General features: G+C 37.2%; 1 protein-coding gene across 1 annotated transcript in view; it reads left to right on the top strand.

Moving 5' to 3' along the window:
• Positions 1 to 16,136, top strand: part of THSD7A (thrombospondin type 1 domain containing 7A) — a gene marked incomplete at both ends in the record, with an annotated part of 412,533 nt that overhangs the window by 350,962 nt on the left and 45,435 nt on the right. Inside the window, 2 exons of the mRNA XM_084229821.1 lie at positions 13,833 to 14,027; positions 15,441 to 15,704. Of these exons, the coding sequence (XP_084085947.1) occupies positions 13,833 to 14,027; positions 15,441 to 15,704 (459 nt within the window). The remainder of the gene's footprint in view (positions 1 to 13,832; positions 14,028 to 15,440; positions 15,705 to 16,136) is intronic.

Raw genomic sequence — 16,136 nt, 5'->3', positions numbered from 1 at the left:
ATAGTCTTTGGATCATAGTATTCTATACTTTGCTTGTCACTGGAACAATCAGTATGATTGCTGACATTCATATCTCACCTGTATGTCTTATGTGCATTCATATAATCTAACATAATTGATTAGGTTACCCAGAAGTCCTCAGCAATGACACCCCTAAAGTCATGACTCTTCCCAATTTTGTTCCTATAAAGTACTAATTTTTAAGTGATAGATTTATGTACTTAAGAGCTCCCATATGAGAACTGCATTCTGCTACCAGATAACAAGGAATCTTTCGGAAATGAGAGATGGAAATGTTTCAAACTTTCCGTAATTACTCACTAGAAGGTATGAGTAACATTTAAATTCCAAACTTTGGAACATGTTGTCTGTATATGTAGTACTTTGAGCCATTAGATATATGATTATCTTCACTCAGATTGATTTTTAGGATCTAGTTCCTGCTGTAGACTTAAAATATAGCTTAAGAGCAATTGCAATACACAGATGCTTCAATTTGTAAAAACGTGTTTTGCTCCCTCATTTGCAATTTTATGTTTGATAATGATACAAAAGTATGAACAGGCAGAACAGAATTTCAGTATCTGCTGATTTGATGATTTGATGTAGGCCTCATTTTAATAGTGAAGGATTATTTTTTTAATGAGAAAAAGTTTCTTTTTTGTAAAATTCTTCTGTTTTATAACCTTCATTTTACAGTCTTCATTTGAAACATAAAATTTAGTTTACAAATAATACTACCTAGTGAATTTTAGCATTAATTTTATATGCTTAATTATATTATGTGTCCTCTGTAATCAATTTAGGTTAAAAAATAACTTTCCCTTTACAATTATTGAGACTTAGGTGTTTAAAATTGAAATTCATTCTCCACTTTTTAAATCATTCATGGAAAAGTTGAGTAATATGAGACCACGAATCTTGCTACATTCACATACATTTAGGGTCATCATAGGATTTATAATTAAATACAGCCTTGAGTTTGAGAATGAGGTTGTAACCTTTAGTCCCACTTCTTTTTTTCATTTAATATGAGTCTGTTCCTCTCCTCACCTTTCTGGGTCTCAGTTTATTTAGAAGGGAAAAAAAGGAGGGATATTTTAGGATTTTTCAAATTTTCATATTCTATACCTGATGCACCGGTAATCCCCAAGGAATCAAAATGTGAAATGAAATTAGATAAAACAGGTGAAGGCTATATTTTTATAAAATACCATGGGTGGAAATCTCAGATATAGTAGATGCAATACAAGCATTCAAATGGTTTTAGTTCTAAACAATGACTTATAAACATGCATTTCCTAAACTTGCATTTTGATTCTTGCATTTCCTCCCTCTGAGGCTATGATTACAAAGATGCTCATATTGCTTTACCAATAGTAGGTCTTAATTGTACGTTCATTCACCCCCCTTCCTGTGAAATCATGGACCCAATGAATGTGCACGTGTCATACTAGGCATAAGAGCATCTAGGCATAAGAGCAACGAGGTTAATATGAGCCTTTTGTTTATTGACAGTTTGCATAAAACTATGCTTTCTGTGATTACCAGTAATCTTTCATTTCCAAATCTGAAGAACTCTCTTCATTCCTCACCCTGGGTGACAGCTTTGTAGTATGAAACACCATGACCCACTCCCAGTGCTAAAAAGGGCATTTGACTTCCTGAGTGCTACTTTTTCCTACCTTTCTGATTGTTCCATTCTTGGTTTCCTATTATGGGTGCCACTTCCTCTGCTTGTATTTAAATAATGCCTTCTAATTTTGGCATACTTGTCAGACTGCTTACTTTATCTTAGCAACCTTTTCTATTTTCAGACCATCTTTGAAAAAATAAGTTGCATTTTAACAAATGATATCTGTATGAATATACCCAAAAAAACCACTTTAATTTCCATATTGTTTTCTTTTTTGCCTTGGGAGATTAAAATATTTTTTTCTTAGAATTTATAGTCTACAGAAATATGAAATGGGGAGAATTAAGAATGTGGAAATACCTTTTGCTAAATGGCAAAATTTTCTCCCTTTGGTGGTCTCTTTTTTTTTTTTTCAGAAGTGCATAATTGACTCAATCAGATTCTTGCCTCTTTCATCTTTGTCCTTATCTTATCAGAGACTAAAAAATCAGCTTGTGCTGATTTTCGATGATTGAAATAATTGTGTTTTAAGGAATAGCATCCATCAATAAAAACTATAGAGAAATCATCCCCACTCCTTTCTAAACATCACCCTAATTCCAAGAAGGCATTCAACCCAGATTACTTTCAGAGGACTGTGTAGAAAGAATGTCAGGAAAGAGTGAAGATGTTCAAGCAGAGAGATTACATTTAGTAAGGGAAGTGAGATCACTGGTAAAATCACCCAACAGGCAGGAGTTAAAAACTGAGACTGAACCATTGCAAAAGCAATCATTTGATACTAAGTAGTTTTAAAAAGATCTAAATGATGAGTGGGGATTTGATTGGTACCATAATATTAGAAAGAGGAGAAGAAAATACAAAATAAGGTCAATTCTATAAACTAAGTCATTGAGATAAGAAAGGCAAAAAGGCAAAAACATTAAATGTGTTCACAGAGGAGTGGGTAGATTGTAGCTCTGAAGATGTGGAGCCTAGAAATGTCAGCATCAGTGTTTTAGACCTTGTTCAATAAGTGGTAGGAGCAAAGACCTCTGAAAGCAGTGTTTTATCTGTTGGCATGTGCAGAATAAATTAGAAAGAGAAGACACATGGGTCTGGATGCCAACTAGGACACTGTTACAGTAATTCAAGATTGAAGTAACAGGAGCTCAAACTGGAACCACAGTAGTAGAAATAGGCAAGAATGTACAGATTTTCAAGATGAAATAGAGAAAAATGATTTTAGGACTTAATGGCGAATGAAAGAGGCAGCAATAAAAATCAAAGATGACCATGTGATTCTTTAACTTTGATAATTTTCAACTTGAGATAGTTTTAATTTTGGTGAAAATTTTTTTAAGTCTCTTTAACAAATAAGAGACTGCTTATAGTTTCCACCAATAGTCACTATAAAGTGAATTAGTGAGAACTAGCTTACCCAGAAATGAGTTAAAATAACATGGATGTAACAATGTAGAAAGAGCCTTCTCAAATCAAATAAATATAATCTTGATCAAGTGTACATTTTGTGTATTTCAAAACTATATGAAAATGTGTTCTGGCCTGTTATACTAGAGTGCAAAATGCTTTAAAAGAAAACACCTGAAATTTTGAAATTTACATAGAAATCTGTCTTTATGACACAATTCTGTTACTTTTGAATGGAAAAATGAAATAATGGTGAGGCAAAATTTTTATCTATCATTCCCAGAATCACCAGTAACTTTTGCCCAATCTGCTCTGAATTGTATTATCTACTCTGTTGGAAACATGACATTTTCTTTAAATTCATTCAATGTTTCTGTGAAACATTAAAATTTTTAATAAAATAAATGTTTGAAACTTTATATTCTATTAGTCTGCTTAAGCTGCAATAACAAAATTTTGAGGCATAGAGCAAGCAGAGAGCCCTTAGGGTCAGAATAGAATAGGAAAAGCCTGGGAGGAATAAGGAGGGTCCAGAGATAAGGGCAACAAAATCCAAAGGGAACTAATCATACACCCCAGGACTAGGGACAACAGGACATTCCTGGACAAGGACTATAAAGAAAAGTATGCTAAGATAATGACTGAGATACAGGGACTTAGTTCTGAGCACTGAGACATTTAGGCAGTGAGTGAGACCACTAAGAACTAACCAGTCACAAAGAGCCTGGCGGAGCTTGAGAATAATTAGGGAAGAGGGTCTATATTCCCTGAGGCAGGACTCCACCTCATCTTCCTTGCCCCTCCCCGGCCTGGGAGTCCCACTTTATTTTTGTTCCTTTTCTCCTCGATAAACTTTCTTTCTCTAAACAAATTTGCCTCTTCTCACTTGCTTGCCTGAGTGTCAGCGAAGTTGTGCTGCCATGATGGTCTAGTGGCTGGGACTCAGCGCTGCCACTGCAGCCTGCGGTCCATTCCTGGCTGGGAGACTAGGCCTGTAAACCTGACATTATGGTATCATAGACTAGGGGGTTTAAACTTCCATAATTTATTCCTCACAGTTCTCAAGGCTGGAAATTCAATGTGTTGGCCAATTTAGCACCCAGTGAGAGCTCTCCTGACTTTCAGTATGCTGTATTCTCACTATTTCCTCGCAACAGCAGAAAGACGAAAAGGAGCAGGCTCTCTGATCTCTTCTTACCCGGGTCACCAGGCCTGCCAGGAGGGCCCCACTCAATCTACAAATATTATAAACACTGGGTATATTGTGGATTAGGATCTCAACATATAAATATTTTTAAATTCAATTCCTATCCTAATGTACAGAGCTGTAAGTTTGTTAATACTGAATTTTCTCTGAAAGCTGTGAAAATGGACAGCAATGACCCCTAAAAGTCAACTTACCATTTCCTGAATATCATTCAATATAATTCATTCTTTCATAAAATAAATATATAAGTAAACTAGTCCCAGGCTATCAAAAATAAAAATATATATAACAGCTAATTTCCATTGTTTTTTCTATTGTGGGAAATGTACCATAGGTATACATAATTCAAATTTTAAAGCATATTAGTAACATTTCAGTAGCGTATATATACAATAACACTAGGGAACTGGAAAAAGGGGCTCCCCTGGTGGTGCAGCGGTTGAGTGCTGGGCTGCGAGGCTGCCTGCAGCCTCTGCAGCGCGAGTTCGTTCCCCAGCCACCGTGAGGGTCCCACCAAAAAAAAAAAAAAGTAGAGAACTGGAAAAAGAAACCGCTGATTGGGCATAATGACAGAGGAACTGACATTTAAATATAGGATGACTCAAGCCAAAAAGACTAGAGTTAAAAATCTACATATTTGGGAAACAGCAAATCAACCTATTTGCAAGGGTTTCTGCAAGTGAATTGGAGGCTAGGGGCAACACTCTGGGGGCTCTTGAATACCTGTAGGAGAGGGAGAGGAAAAGAGGGAGGAGAGATTTTTTCAAAAGGAAATACCAAGAAGTGAAGAAATTTAGCAAGGTTTTAGATACCAAAAATGGTGTAGTCTGGGAAATTTTATCTAATGGTATAAGAACTAAACAGAGGAAAAAGATTTTAAAGGAATTGACAGGTTCTGGCAAATTTAAAACTTTAATCATTCTTAAATTTCATAGGAAAATTATAGACGGTCTTGGAAATGGGCATCTTTCCTATAATATTTCACCAAAAGAAATGCAAATAACGTGAAATTTACCCACATTTTATTTAATTTTTGAGCGAACAGACAGCTTATTTTTGCTTTATACTATTGGAGTTGTTACAGGGCAGCCCCAATAGAAAACTGGTTGCCTGGCTGTGGGTCCTCACCTGCGCACTTAAAAGGGACTTATTAATACTCCACTGCAGGCACACACAAAAAGTTAATAAAAGGTTATTTACAAGGGAAGGGGAAATGAGGAAATGTACAACTCAGGAAGAAAATAGGGAAATAAAGTCTTAAATGTGTCCTACCCGATCTGACAACCTGGAAAACCAATGGCGCTCTGAGAGCTGGCCGAGAGCCATGAGCTGGCGGAGAGCCAAAAGGGAACCCCCCCCCCCCAGGCCCACGTGTCTGGTTTTATACCAAACCTGGCTGCTTAACTCCACCCTCAGGTTCCAGCAACCTTTCCTTTGGTGGCAACAGAATTTGTCTTTCCCAGTGTCCTGATGGCTTTGGTCTGGAGTGAGGGTGGAGTCCACAAAGCCTGTATGGAATTAGCTTAGAACATCCTTTTCCCCCTAACAGAGTCACTTGCATGTAAACTTTTAATACAACTGTATATAAACTTTTAAAGAACTGTTTTCCTTCTTTTCACATTTCTACGGTTCAGATGCATCCAGAAGGTTAAATTATAGTGCTGTCAGGGACTCTATCATTGAAACCTAGTCATAATCTCTTTAAGCTAGAGTTATTGTAACAGGGTGGTCCCCAGGAAAAGGGGAGGTTCCAGACAGGGAGAGGGGCAGCCCAAACCCCGCAGACCTGCCTATTCTAAATGGGTTCTGCCATCTGCCGCATCAACACAAAACATATGAGACTTTAATGGGAAGGAACTTTAATAAAACTAGGAAACAATACAGGAAAGGCAAAGAGTCTAGTTTCTAAATGAAGCACCCAAAGTTACCCATCCCCTCGCGGGTAAAAGTCCATCCATATGGGATTGGCCCAGAATAAGGCCCTAAAGCCTGCCACAAGTCTAAAGCATCTTCCAGTGGGGACCCACAGAAAAGGGTCAGAAACAACCAGACAAGCCTGGAAGGAAAAGAGCAAAATCAACAGTAAGATAAAAGCTGCCATTGTCACCTCCCCACGGGTCTCACCCACATCTGTGTCACCCAGTCCACGACCAAAAGACAAGCGCAGTTTCTTCACGTGTCTCTAGGCTCCATGCGCCCCCTCCAGGTCTCCTTCTGGCTCCATCCTGCTTCCTTCCTTCCTCAGTCTCCTCTGCAACTTCTCTTCCTGCTCAGCTCCACCCTCCCTCGGGTGGGGCAGGGAACCTGGAACCTCCCCCTTTCCTGGGGACCACCCTGTTACATTACCACTATATTTGCATAGAAATAAAATACATGACTCATATAATGATGACAGTTTTGAACATTTTACTTATTTTTTCTCTGTAACTGGCCTAAGGGGCAGTACCAGTTACTATGCATAGAATGTATATGTATTATTCCATTTTTTTTCCCACTTTGTGACACATTTTTACCAAAAATATGATGGCAAAGTATCATAGATCAGGTGTCAAGAGTTTCATAAAGGTAAGTTCTGATTTGCTCTTGATATGGATGGAACTCTAGATTTACAGAAAGTGTACTTGGCAGGAGACAGCGCTAGAGTTAGTAATTCCCAGGGTCAACCCTTCATGTCCTAATCCCCCACCCACTGTATCCTTGCCAAACAAGAAATATCCTTTGTAATGACCTGTCACTGAGATCTGACATCAGCCTCTTTATGTGGAAGTCAGCATGATTCAGATGTTTCTAGAATTGATTCCAAAATTGCAAGTTTTCAGGGGCCTCCCTGGTGGCGCAGCGGTTGAGCGCTGGGTTGTGAAGCTACCCGCAGCCTCTGCAGCGCTGGTTCCATCCCCAGCTGCTCCCTGGCCACCAGACAAGGGTCCCACATGGCACGCAGACCTCTCCTGCCGCCCGCTGCTCCCCTCAGCAGTGTACTTCGGTCCTTCTGCCTGCTCTGCTCCCCGCTCTGGCTCTGATGAATTCTCTCACCCTCCCATGCTTCTAACTGTACCCAGTGCTTGTATAAATAAATAAATCTTAAAAAAAAATTGCAAGTTTTCAGGCCTAGTTTCCCAGCCAGGAATGGATCTCAGGCTGCAGTGGCAGCGCTGAGCCCCAGCTGATGTAGTTTTGCGGAGTGTGGGGTCCTTGGATTCACTCTGGGAAAGGTTTCACCAGAGCTCTCGTTTCAGCGGCATGTGGCAAGTTCCCCAGGCGAGTTTTGCCACAAGGCAGAGATGTTAGTGATATTTAAAGATCAGGTTTATTAGGGTAAGGCAGAGAGGCAGGTTTGCTTAGAGAGGCCTGCCTGGTTGCAGGCGGGTGGCCTTGAGGAGAGCAGCCTCCACTGAGGGAGGTCAGTGAAGAGAAGTCCTAGCATGGTACAAGTCATGGGCAGCCAGAAATCTGCAGCCCTGCAGAGGGAGAGAGTTGGTGAGAAGAGGCAGCTGCATAGTCACAGGTGGGCAGTGGGAGTGCTGCCCGAGCCAGTGCAGAGACTGCAGCGATATAGTACTTTTCTCTTTGGGAGGGGTCACTCCTCCGTGGAGTGGCCTGCTTGTTGCAGATGTTGGGTAACAGGCAAAACTAGAAGGGGATCAGAGATTCCAGGATGGGCCCAATCTCCATTTATTTACCCTCAGGTCTGTGCCTCACTCCCCATAGCAGTACGATCCTGCTTGGGTCTCATGCCTTGTGATTAGGCACTGGCACCTAAGGGTCCGACCTCTACAGCTGGGTTAATGGTCATGTTATTCCCCTCGACCCCCACCTCCTTGTGTAAGTCAGGTTCTGGTCTTGTGAGGCCTCCTTTCCAGTTTTTCTATTCTTGGTCTCCATCACAGCCACTAGACCACCACATGTTGGTGTCTCACGAAGTCGCAGCAGGAACTTCGTTGACACTCAGGCGAGCAAGTGAAAAGAGGCAGATTTGTTTAGAGAAAGAAGAAGTTTATTGAAGAGAAAAGGAACAGAAATGAAGTGGGATTCCTATGCCAGGAAGAGGCAGGGAAGCTGAAGTGGAGTGGTGCTTCAGAGAATATTGACCTCCTTCCCTAATTATTCTAAAGCTCCACCAGTCTCTTTGTGATTGATTAGTTCTCCATGGTCTCACTCACTGCCCGAATGTCTCTGTGCCCAGAACTAAGTCTCTGTGTCTCAGCCCTTATCTTAGCATACTTTTCTCTACAGTTCTTCCAGGATGTCCTGTTACCCCTAGTCCTGGGGTGTTTGATTAGTTCCATTTGGAATTTGTTGTCCTTATCTCTGGAAACTTCCTTAACTCTCCTGAAGACCCTGCACTGCCCTAATTATCCCTTACTTGCCCTAGGACTCAGAATGTAGAACACAAAATGGAAAAAAAAACAAAAACAAAAAAACAAACTTCAACACTATCCCTTACTGGCGGGGAACCTCCTGGCTCTGGAAGTCCTCACCCTGAATCACTTATTAGCTTCAAAGCTTATAAAAAGAAAGTCTAAAAAGAAAATATTCTCATTCTCCCTCTACCAAAATGAACTCTAAATGACCATGTAAAATGTGAGATGTATTTCACTACAGTTTATACTGATATCTTTTATGAACAAATATGTTTAAATCTTTAAGTAGCTTGAATTATAATGATGTCCTTGGTGTCAATCTTTTGCTTAAACTCTGCCCACTTTGTTCTTTTTTAAAGATTACAGTTTAGAAGCATTGTTGAGGTTGGGCCTGTTTACTCAGTAACTCATATTAAACTGTTACTGTCCAGAGATTGTTATGTAATGGGAACAATAAGAATGGAAGGGGTTGAAGAATCAAGTAGAAAAGAACAAAGGAGTTTGCTTTCAAGAAATTTTGCAGACTTGATATTTCAAATCTCCTTTGGCAAATATATTTACTAGCTTCCACTAGATACCCAATATTTTTGTTCTCTTCACTTAGATAGCTATTATTTTAAATTTATAGAATTATTCCTGTTTTTAAATGGTTTTCTCTAATTTCCTATGGATACTATCATCCTAGTTGATTTGGGAATTTTTGTTTGTTTGTTTTATATCACTCCCAGAACCTGTCATAAATGCTGTCTAAAATGCATATTAGAATTTGCTATTTTTTTAATAGCTCATAAAAGAAGCTTGGCACTGTGTTGCATCTATGATGGTTCCTTGATACTCTATTTGTTGTGATGCAGTTAGTTAACCCTTCAAAGATCCCTATGAAGGATTAGCTGACCTCAGTCTGAGCTACTCCCCTGGGACCTGATTATTTCCTAGTAAGTCCTCATACAAGGACTTTCACATTTATTGTGAGCATCAAGGAGACTGGGGATTATTGGTAACTATTTAGGATCAATAAAAAATAAAAGTGCATTTCCTTCCATTCTGCCAGTTACATTCACAAGTTGTAATTAAGAAGTATAATTTGGCAAACTTGTCAGGGAAAATCTCTTCTACACAAAGACAGACCAGGATCATTATATCTACCTAGTAAACAACTGAAGCCCTCTTGCATTATTTATAGGTTTGCTCGTATTTCTTAGCACAATTAGGTCTCTTGGTAACTAGCTTCCATTCACATTAAGCTTTTTCTTTTTCATTTCTACATAATTCATTGTCACTGTTGCTGCTTTTTTTTTTTTTATAAGACCATAGGAAAAATCACTCATCTAATCATTCAATCAGCTGAACAAGTTCTGTCTCTAATGCTACCCAGACATTGTTGCTGTGGAATAAACCATGTTAATATTTCTCAATTTAATAAATAAGGTCTCAGGGCCCCTTGAACTGTTTGTTACACATAATCCAACAGCTTCCACTGCACTAGGACATTGATCTTATTTTGTTTCTTGTAATGAACTTCTGCTTGCACATTTTAGATCTAGTAATTTATTTCACTCTGATTATTCAAACGAAATGACAACATGGCTTTACATGCTGAAGGGTAATCCATAGACCAAAAGAGCTCCTCCTTTGTGCATCCTGAATAATAAGAGAGTTTCATTCCTCTTCATGAAAGTGAAAACGAGTAGCTATAGTCACATTCTGAATTCTATTAGATTTTCTTCAAAGCTACATCAGTAGCCTGCCATCTACATACTCATATATGCATAACACAGATATCTCTGTCCTTTTAGCTCAACCCAATGTTATTTGTTCCCTTTCACTCCAGGAATTTTTATTATTTCCTCTCTAAAACACAACTCAAAATTCAACTTACATGAAAACATTTTGGAATTGAATACTTATTCTACTTATTAATCCTTTTTTATTCAAATTTATGGGACATTTCAAATATTCACAAAAATAGAGGAACTAATATAATGAGTACTAGTAGTATACTTATCACTCACCCAGCTTAAACAGTTTTTAACATGTTGTCGTTCTTAGTTATTTGGAACTCCTCACACATTTAAAAAGATTTTGCTAGAGTATTTCAAAGAAATACCAGACTATCTATCTATCTATATGTATATATTTAAACATAACAATAGAATTATAACATCAAAATTAACAATTCTTTAATACTATCCAGTTTAATTTTCCCCCATATATGAAAACTATTATCGAACTGTATGTCCAAATTGTGGTTCATAAAGGTCTCCGTATTGCATTGGATTACGTCACTTTTAACAATTCTAGCTCACAGTTTCAGAGCGTTTATTGATATTTGCTGAAGAAAATGACTTATCTTTCTAATATTTTGTCAGTATTGTTGGGCTGAGCTAGACTACCTTAATTCACATGTAATCCATAAATCACTCACATGCATGTGGCTTTAGGACCTTTCAACCTGCCTGTCCAGGATACTTAAATAAAAAATGCTATGTCTCATTCAGTTTTATAAAATAAAATGAAAGACTCAATATAGAGTTAAATATGGAGTTTTACCTTAAAATAATTATTCTGATTGAGAAATCAGATGGTTTCATTTCCAAACATTTATATTTTCTTCACCCTGTTAGGAGGAAGTTCATTTCAGATTGTATTACTATGTTTGAATTGTGTTTCTTCTCAGTCAAAATGTAACCAAGTTGAGATATATGATAAATTTTTAGTATATTGTACTAATGGTGCTATTTTTTCTTGGTTAGATAATATTAAATAAGTAATTCATGCAAAGTACGCTGTCTAAAATCTCAGATTAGTAGAGTGGTGTACTGAGTTTCTGAGAAGAGATAGGGAATTTTACACTTTATTTTAATCTTTCAATTTGTCGTAATACTTAAGATTTTATAAACTCTAGGTATATAAAGAAAAGGGATTCAGATTTATATTACAGAGCTCCATAAAATAAGTTCATTTGTTTCTAGAGTTGTGTTGCTAGTGGTTTTATTTTATTGTTTTTGTAATGTCACTTAATATAATGATTTTTGGAACAATTCTGAAATAAAGCTCATAAGAGAAAAATCTTAATGGAGAACCTAAAGCAAATTTCATACTGTTTCTCAAGATGTTTATATTTTAGTCTCTGTTTTACTTTTTTTTTTTAAAGATTTTATTTATACATATAAGAACTGGGGTACAGGCCAGAGTTGTGGGGGGTGAGAGGGTTCATGAGAGACAGAGAGGGGAATAGAACAGGCAGATCGACTGAAATACACTGCTGAGGGGAGCAGTGGGCGAAACAGGGGAGGTCTGCTGCGCCATGTGGGTTCCTCCCTGGCCGGGGATCAAACTCATGCTGCAGTGGCTGCAGATAGCTTCATAGGTTGCATGTTAACCCCTTGCACCAGCAGGGAGGCCCTCAGTCTCTGTTTTAAAGAGTCAAAGTAGGTAAGTAGATAAAAGTAGCCTTATTTCAAATAACACAATTTTGTGTGGTTTTTTTTTTGGTTGGTTGGTTTTTGTGGTTTTGTTTGGTTTTTGTTGTTATTTTCCTTTAGTAATGCACAAATGCCAAGTTAGTTTCCTCTGCCAGTTAAGTTATAATGTTTGGATTTAGCAAGACCCTGAACATTTTCTAAAAGCTATCTAGATTTTGTAACCAGATTTAATCTTAGGCTGTTATGTTGAACACAGAGCACCAAACAAATCCTTTTCCAGGTGATGGGTGACAGGGTGCACTTGTCTCTTCCTATCACACAACCCTTATGTAGGCCACCACTGCCCACTCTGCCAGGTCTTCACAGCTTTAAAATCCAGGGACCACTTTTTTTCATACAAATTTGCTCTTAACAGATGTTGTGTACACTAGCTAAGGAGCTAGCAATGGCTAAGATATAAATGAGTGCTCTCCCACATTTGCAAAATTATGTAGCTTTTCGTATAGCAGTTTCAACAAATTGTGTTCACCTGCACAGAGAAATGTGCCCTTACTGAAATTTTTGGTTATTTTGTTTTATATCCCCCAGTCACACAGTCCTACACTACTGCGTGTTAAGTTTTAGCACACAGATATAACCTAGGGCCCCCAGTATCCTACCTGTAATAGGTCAACATGTCAGGCTCCTTCACTCTAGTTTAATGATACTGGAAACCTGACCAGGGCAGAGATAAATAGCAGTTTCAGCATAGACCATAAAAAAGGCCATGCAAATCCATCTGAGCAGAGCTAGGTAAGCTAGCTCCATGAGGACTTTATGACCATGGTCTGAATGTTTTCTCTCTTCATCTATATCCTCAGAAAGTGAATGAATAATTTTTTAAAACAAATGGATAGTAAATAAGAGAAAACTTTAAATATCATTTGCTCTTTTTCTTTAACAGCTATTAATTTAAAGTAATTTTACATCTAGTTTCAATATGGTAGTTCTTTAAATTCAGGAGAATAGTATCTTAAGAGAAATATTGTAAATGAATCAAAATTTTTTTGATCATTTTAAGGTCTATATATAATTGTAGAAATGCTGATATTGTAGGTTAAGATTGCTAAAAGTTTTTGTTTTTGTTTTTACATTCATAATTGACATTTGTACATAAGAGGGAGTTGTAGACAGAGAGGATAGGTGACTTTGACACTGCCTTCACCGTGGGCCACTCCAAAGTCATCCCAACAAACTTCCTGTGTAATAGGAAACAAATACATGCTTTCTGTGCAAATCCATGTTCTGTAAGTATCCCCAAGCCTTCCACCCAATTTGCTGCCACTAAATCCATTCTGTGTAGAAATCCTAGAGTGACCAATGATATAAAAACAAGCATTAGAGGGATGTAGTATCCTAGTATATCCATAAACAGCCTGTATTCAACATAAACTATTATCAGAATTTATATATTATTTATTAGTCTCATAAATAATTCACTTCTAAATATACTCTGTATGTGAATTAAAATTCTTAATAGCATTTAAAAACTGCTAGATGCTAAGAGTCTGTGTGTTTGGGTGTGGAAGTCTCTTTTGTGTTACAAAAAAAAAACACGAGGGTTATCTGTTATTAAAAAAATCTGCAGGATTAATTTAATGACTACTGTGATTATTAGAAACACTCCTACCAGATTTCTGATGCAAATTAATAATTGAAAGAGGAATCCTCTTTATGCTATTATGTTAATTCCTAAATGAGAGAGTAATCACAACATTTGAGTTTGTTATAACAGCTTTACGCTTTTCCTTTAGCCATTACTTGTCGAAAGCAAGATGGAGGGCAGGCCAGCATCCATGAATGCCTCCAGCATGCAGGCCCTGTGCCAGCCCTCACCCAGGCATGCCAGATTCCCTGCCAAGATGACTGTCAATTTACCAGCTGGTCTAAGTTTTCTTCGTGCAATGGAGACTGTGGTGCCATCAGGACCAGAAAGCGCACTATTGTTGGTAAGAATAATGGGAGGCCAAAGCTAATATTTGTCAAGGTAGAAAAACACAATAAAAGTCAGGCCAAGAGAATTCTGACAATGTACTTGGAAAATGCACAGATATGCCTTTATGTTGCTGTACTTATATCTGATATATCAGTGCCTTTTAATGTAAGCTAGCAGTGACAGATGCATTACATACTTTTAGTAGAAAGAGAAAGTACCTGTGGGAATTGAACTCTCTCTATATATATGCTACATGATAGATAATTTTTCAGATTAAACATGTGCTTTTGGTTGATTTCTTATAGACTGTGAAGTGCTTGGAGAAAAGTTTTTTTGGGGGGAGATAAGAGGAAAGGTTTCCACTTCACTTTCTTATTGTCATTTTGACTGTCAGAGTCTCATATTATTCTCATCTCTTAGAAAGAGGATACATTAAATCTATATCTGAAAACTGCATTTTCACAACCAGACATAATGACAAAACACAATGTTAATGAAGTTATCATACTACACAACCCTGATTCATTTGCATTTATCAGTGGCCAAAGAAACCTAAAATAGTGGATGTCAATACTAGTCAGAATTTAGAAGTTGTAAATTGAACCATTTGTCATAATGAAAACTATATATTTATGAAAATTAGAGAGAAATATATGTAGTAAGATTTAATTATTTGCAAATAAATTTGCAGAATATATATATATGTAATAAATATAATATAAATATATTATCTAATTAAATTAGATATATTCTTCAAGCATTTGTGTTACTATTATATTCATCTTTTATTAAAGGGAAATTTATATTCAAATGATTTCTAATATTCTGATATTAAGTATCTGCATTTCAAATATAATTGATATCCTACATTAATCAAATGTCAAAATATTTACTCTTCAGAAATACTGAAAAATGAAAATTCATAATCAGTAATATAAATCCAGAAATGTCATTTTCTGAATTATCCTATATAACTATACCATCTATTTGGCATTAATAAAAGAGCTTTGCACTCTAATGCATTAACTCTCTCCATTTCATACTTTTGTGTATGATCTAAAGGAGCAATTTATGCAATTTTCTCAAACTTCCCTGTCAATGAAAGCACATGATCATTTTAGAGGATTTTGATCATTTTGAAGCACATAAAATTCAGCACAACAATAAGTGCCTTATGCAAAATGGGCTATTTTTTTAAATGGAAAAAAATAAGAAAAAATGTTCTCTGCAAAGCACCCGGTATTACCAGTATTGCCAACATCCTCTGTGTTTGCACTGTGGAACAAGAAAATAGCATTCATTTCTAGGCTAGTGCTGAATATAGTTAAAAGTAGAAAGGAATTTTAGGAAATAGAAAACTTAGGAATGCTTGAAATTAGTGATGACATTTACCAACTTAAATTGTCTGGTGCTTTCTTCTCCACAGGAAAAAGTAAAAAGAAGGAAAAATGTAAGAATTCTCATTTGTACCCCCTGATTGAGACTCAGTATTGTCCTTGTGACAAATATAACTTACAGCCTGTGGGAAACTGGTCAGACTGCATTTTACCAGAGGGCAAAGTGGATGTGTTACTGGGAATGAAAGCACAAGGAGACATCAAAGAATGTGGTCAAGGATATCGTTATCAGGCAATGGCATGCTACGATCAAAATGGCAGACTCGTGGAAACGTCCAGATGTAACAGCCATGGTAATTCCATTTTTCTTCAGTGTTCTATATATTTTCTATCTTTGGGAGTAAAGGTAAAACACACTTGTATTTAATGGAGGAAAATGAAGTTTTAATGAAGTGTGTCATAAACTGAGTATTGGGGCACCACACTGTACATATATCATTTATATGTAATAAGACATTCTTGGACACATCTTTGTCAGTAAGTTGCCGCTAAGTCCAAAGTTGATGACAAGGACGTCTTAAAGGTAGGCAAAAATGGTGCCAGAAACCTCCCTTGGGACTTATCTAGAGTCTGTTGAATAGGCCCAACAAGTCTATGTACAGAAAGCGGGGGCAGGGGTGGGGGGTAGGGAGAGAGGATTTGAATCAATTTGAGAATAAAGTTTCACACTTGACATTTTTCATGACCAAACTGGTGAGATGTATTACATGCCCAACATGTCAAGT

Source organism: Talpa europaea (assembly GCF_964194135.1).
Source record: "Talpa europaea genome assembly, chromosome: 3".
Taxonomy (NCBI): domain Eukaryota; kingdom Metazoa; phylum Chordata; class Mammalia; order Eulipotyphla; family Talpidae; genus Talpa; species Talpa europaea.
The sequence above is the reverse complement of the archived record's forward strand: the minus strand, read 5'-3'. Positions and strand labels throughout refer to the sequence as shown.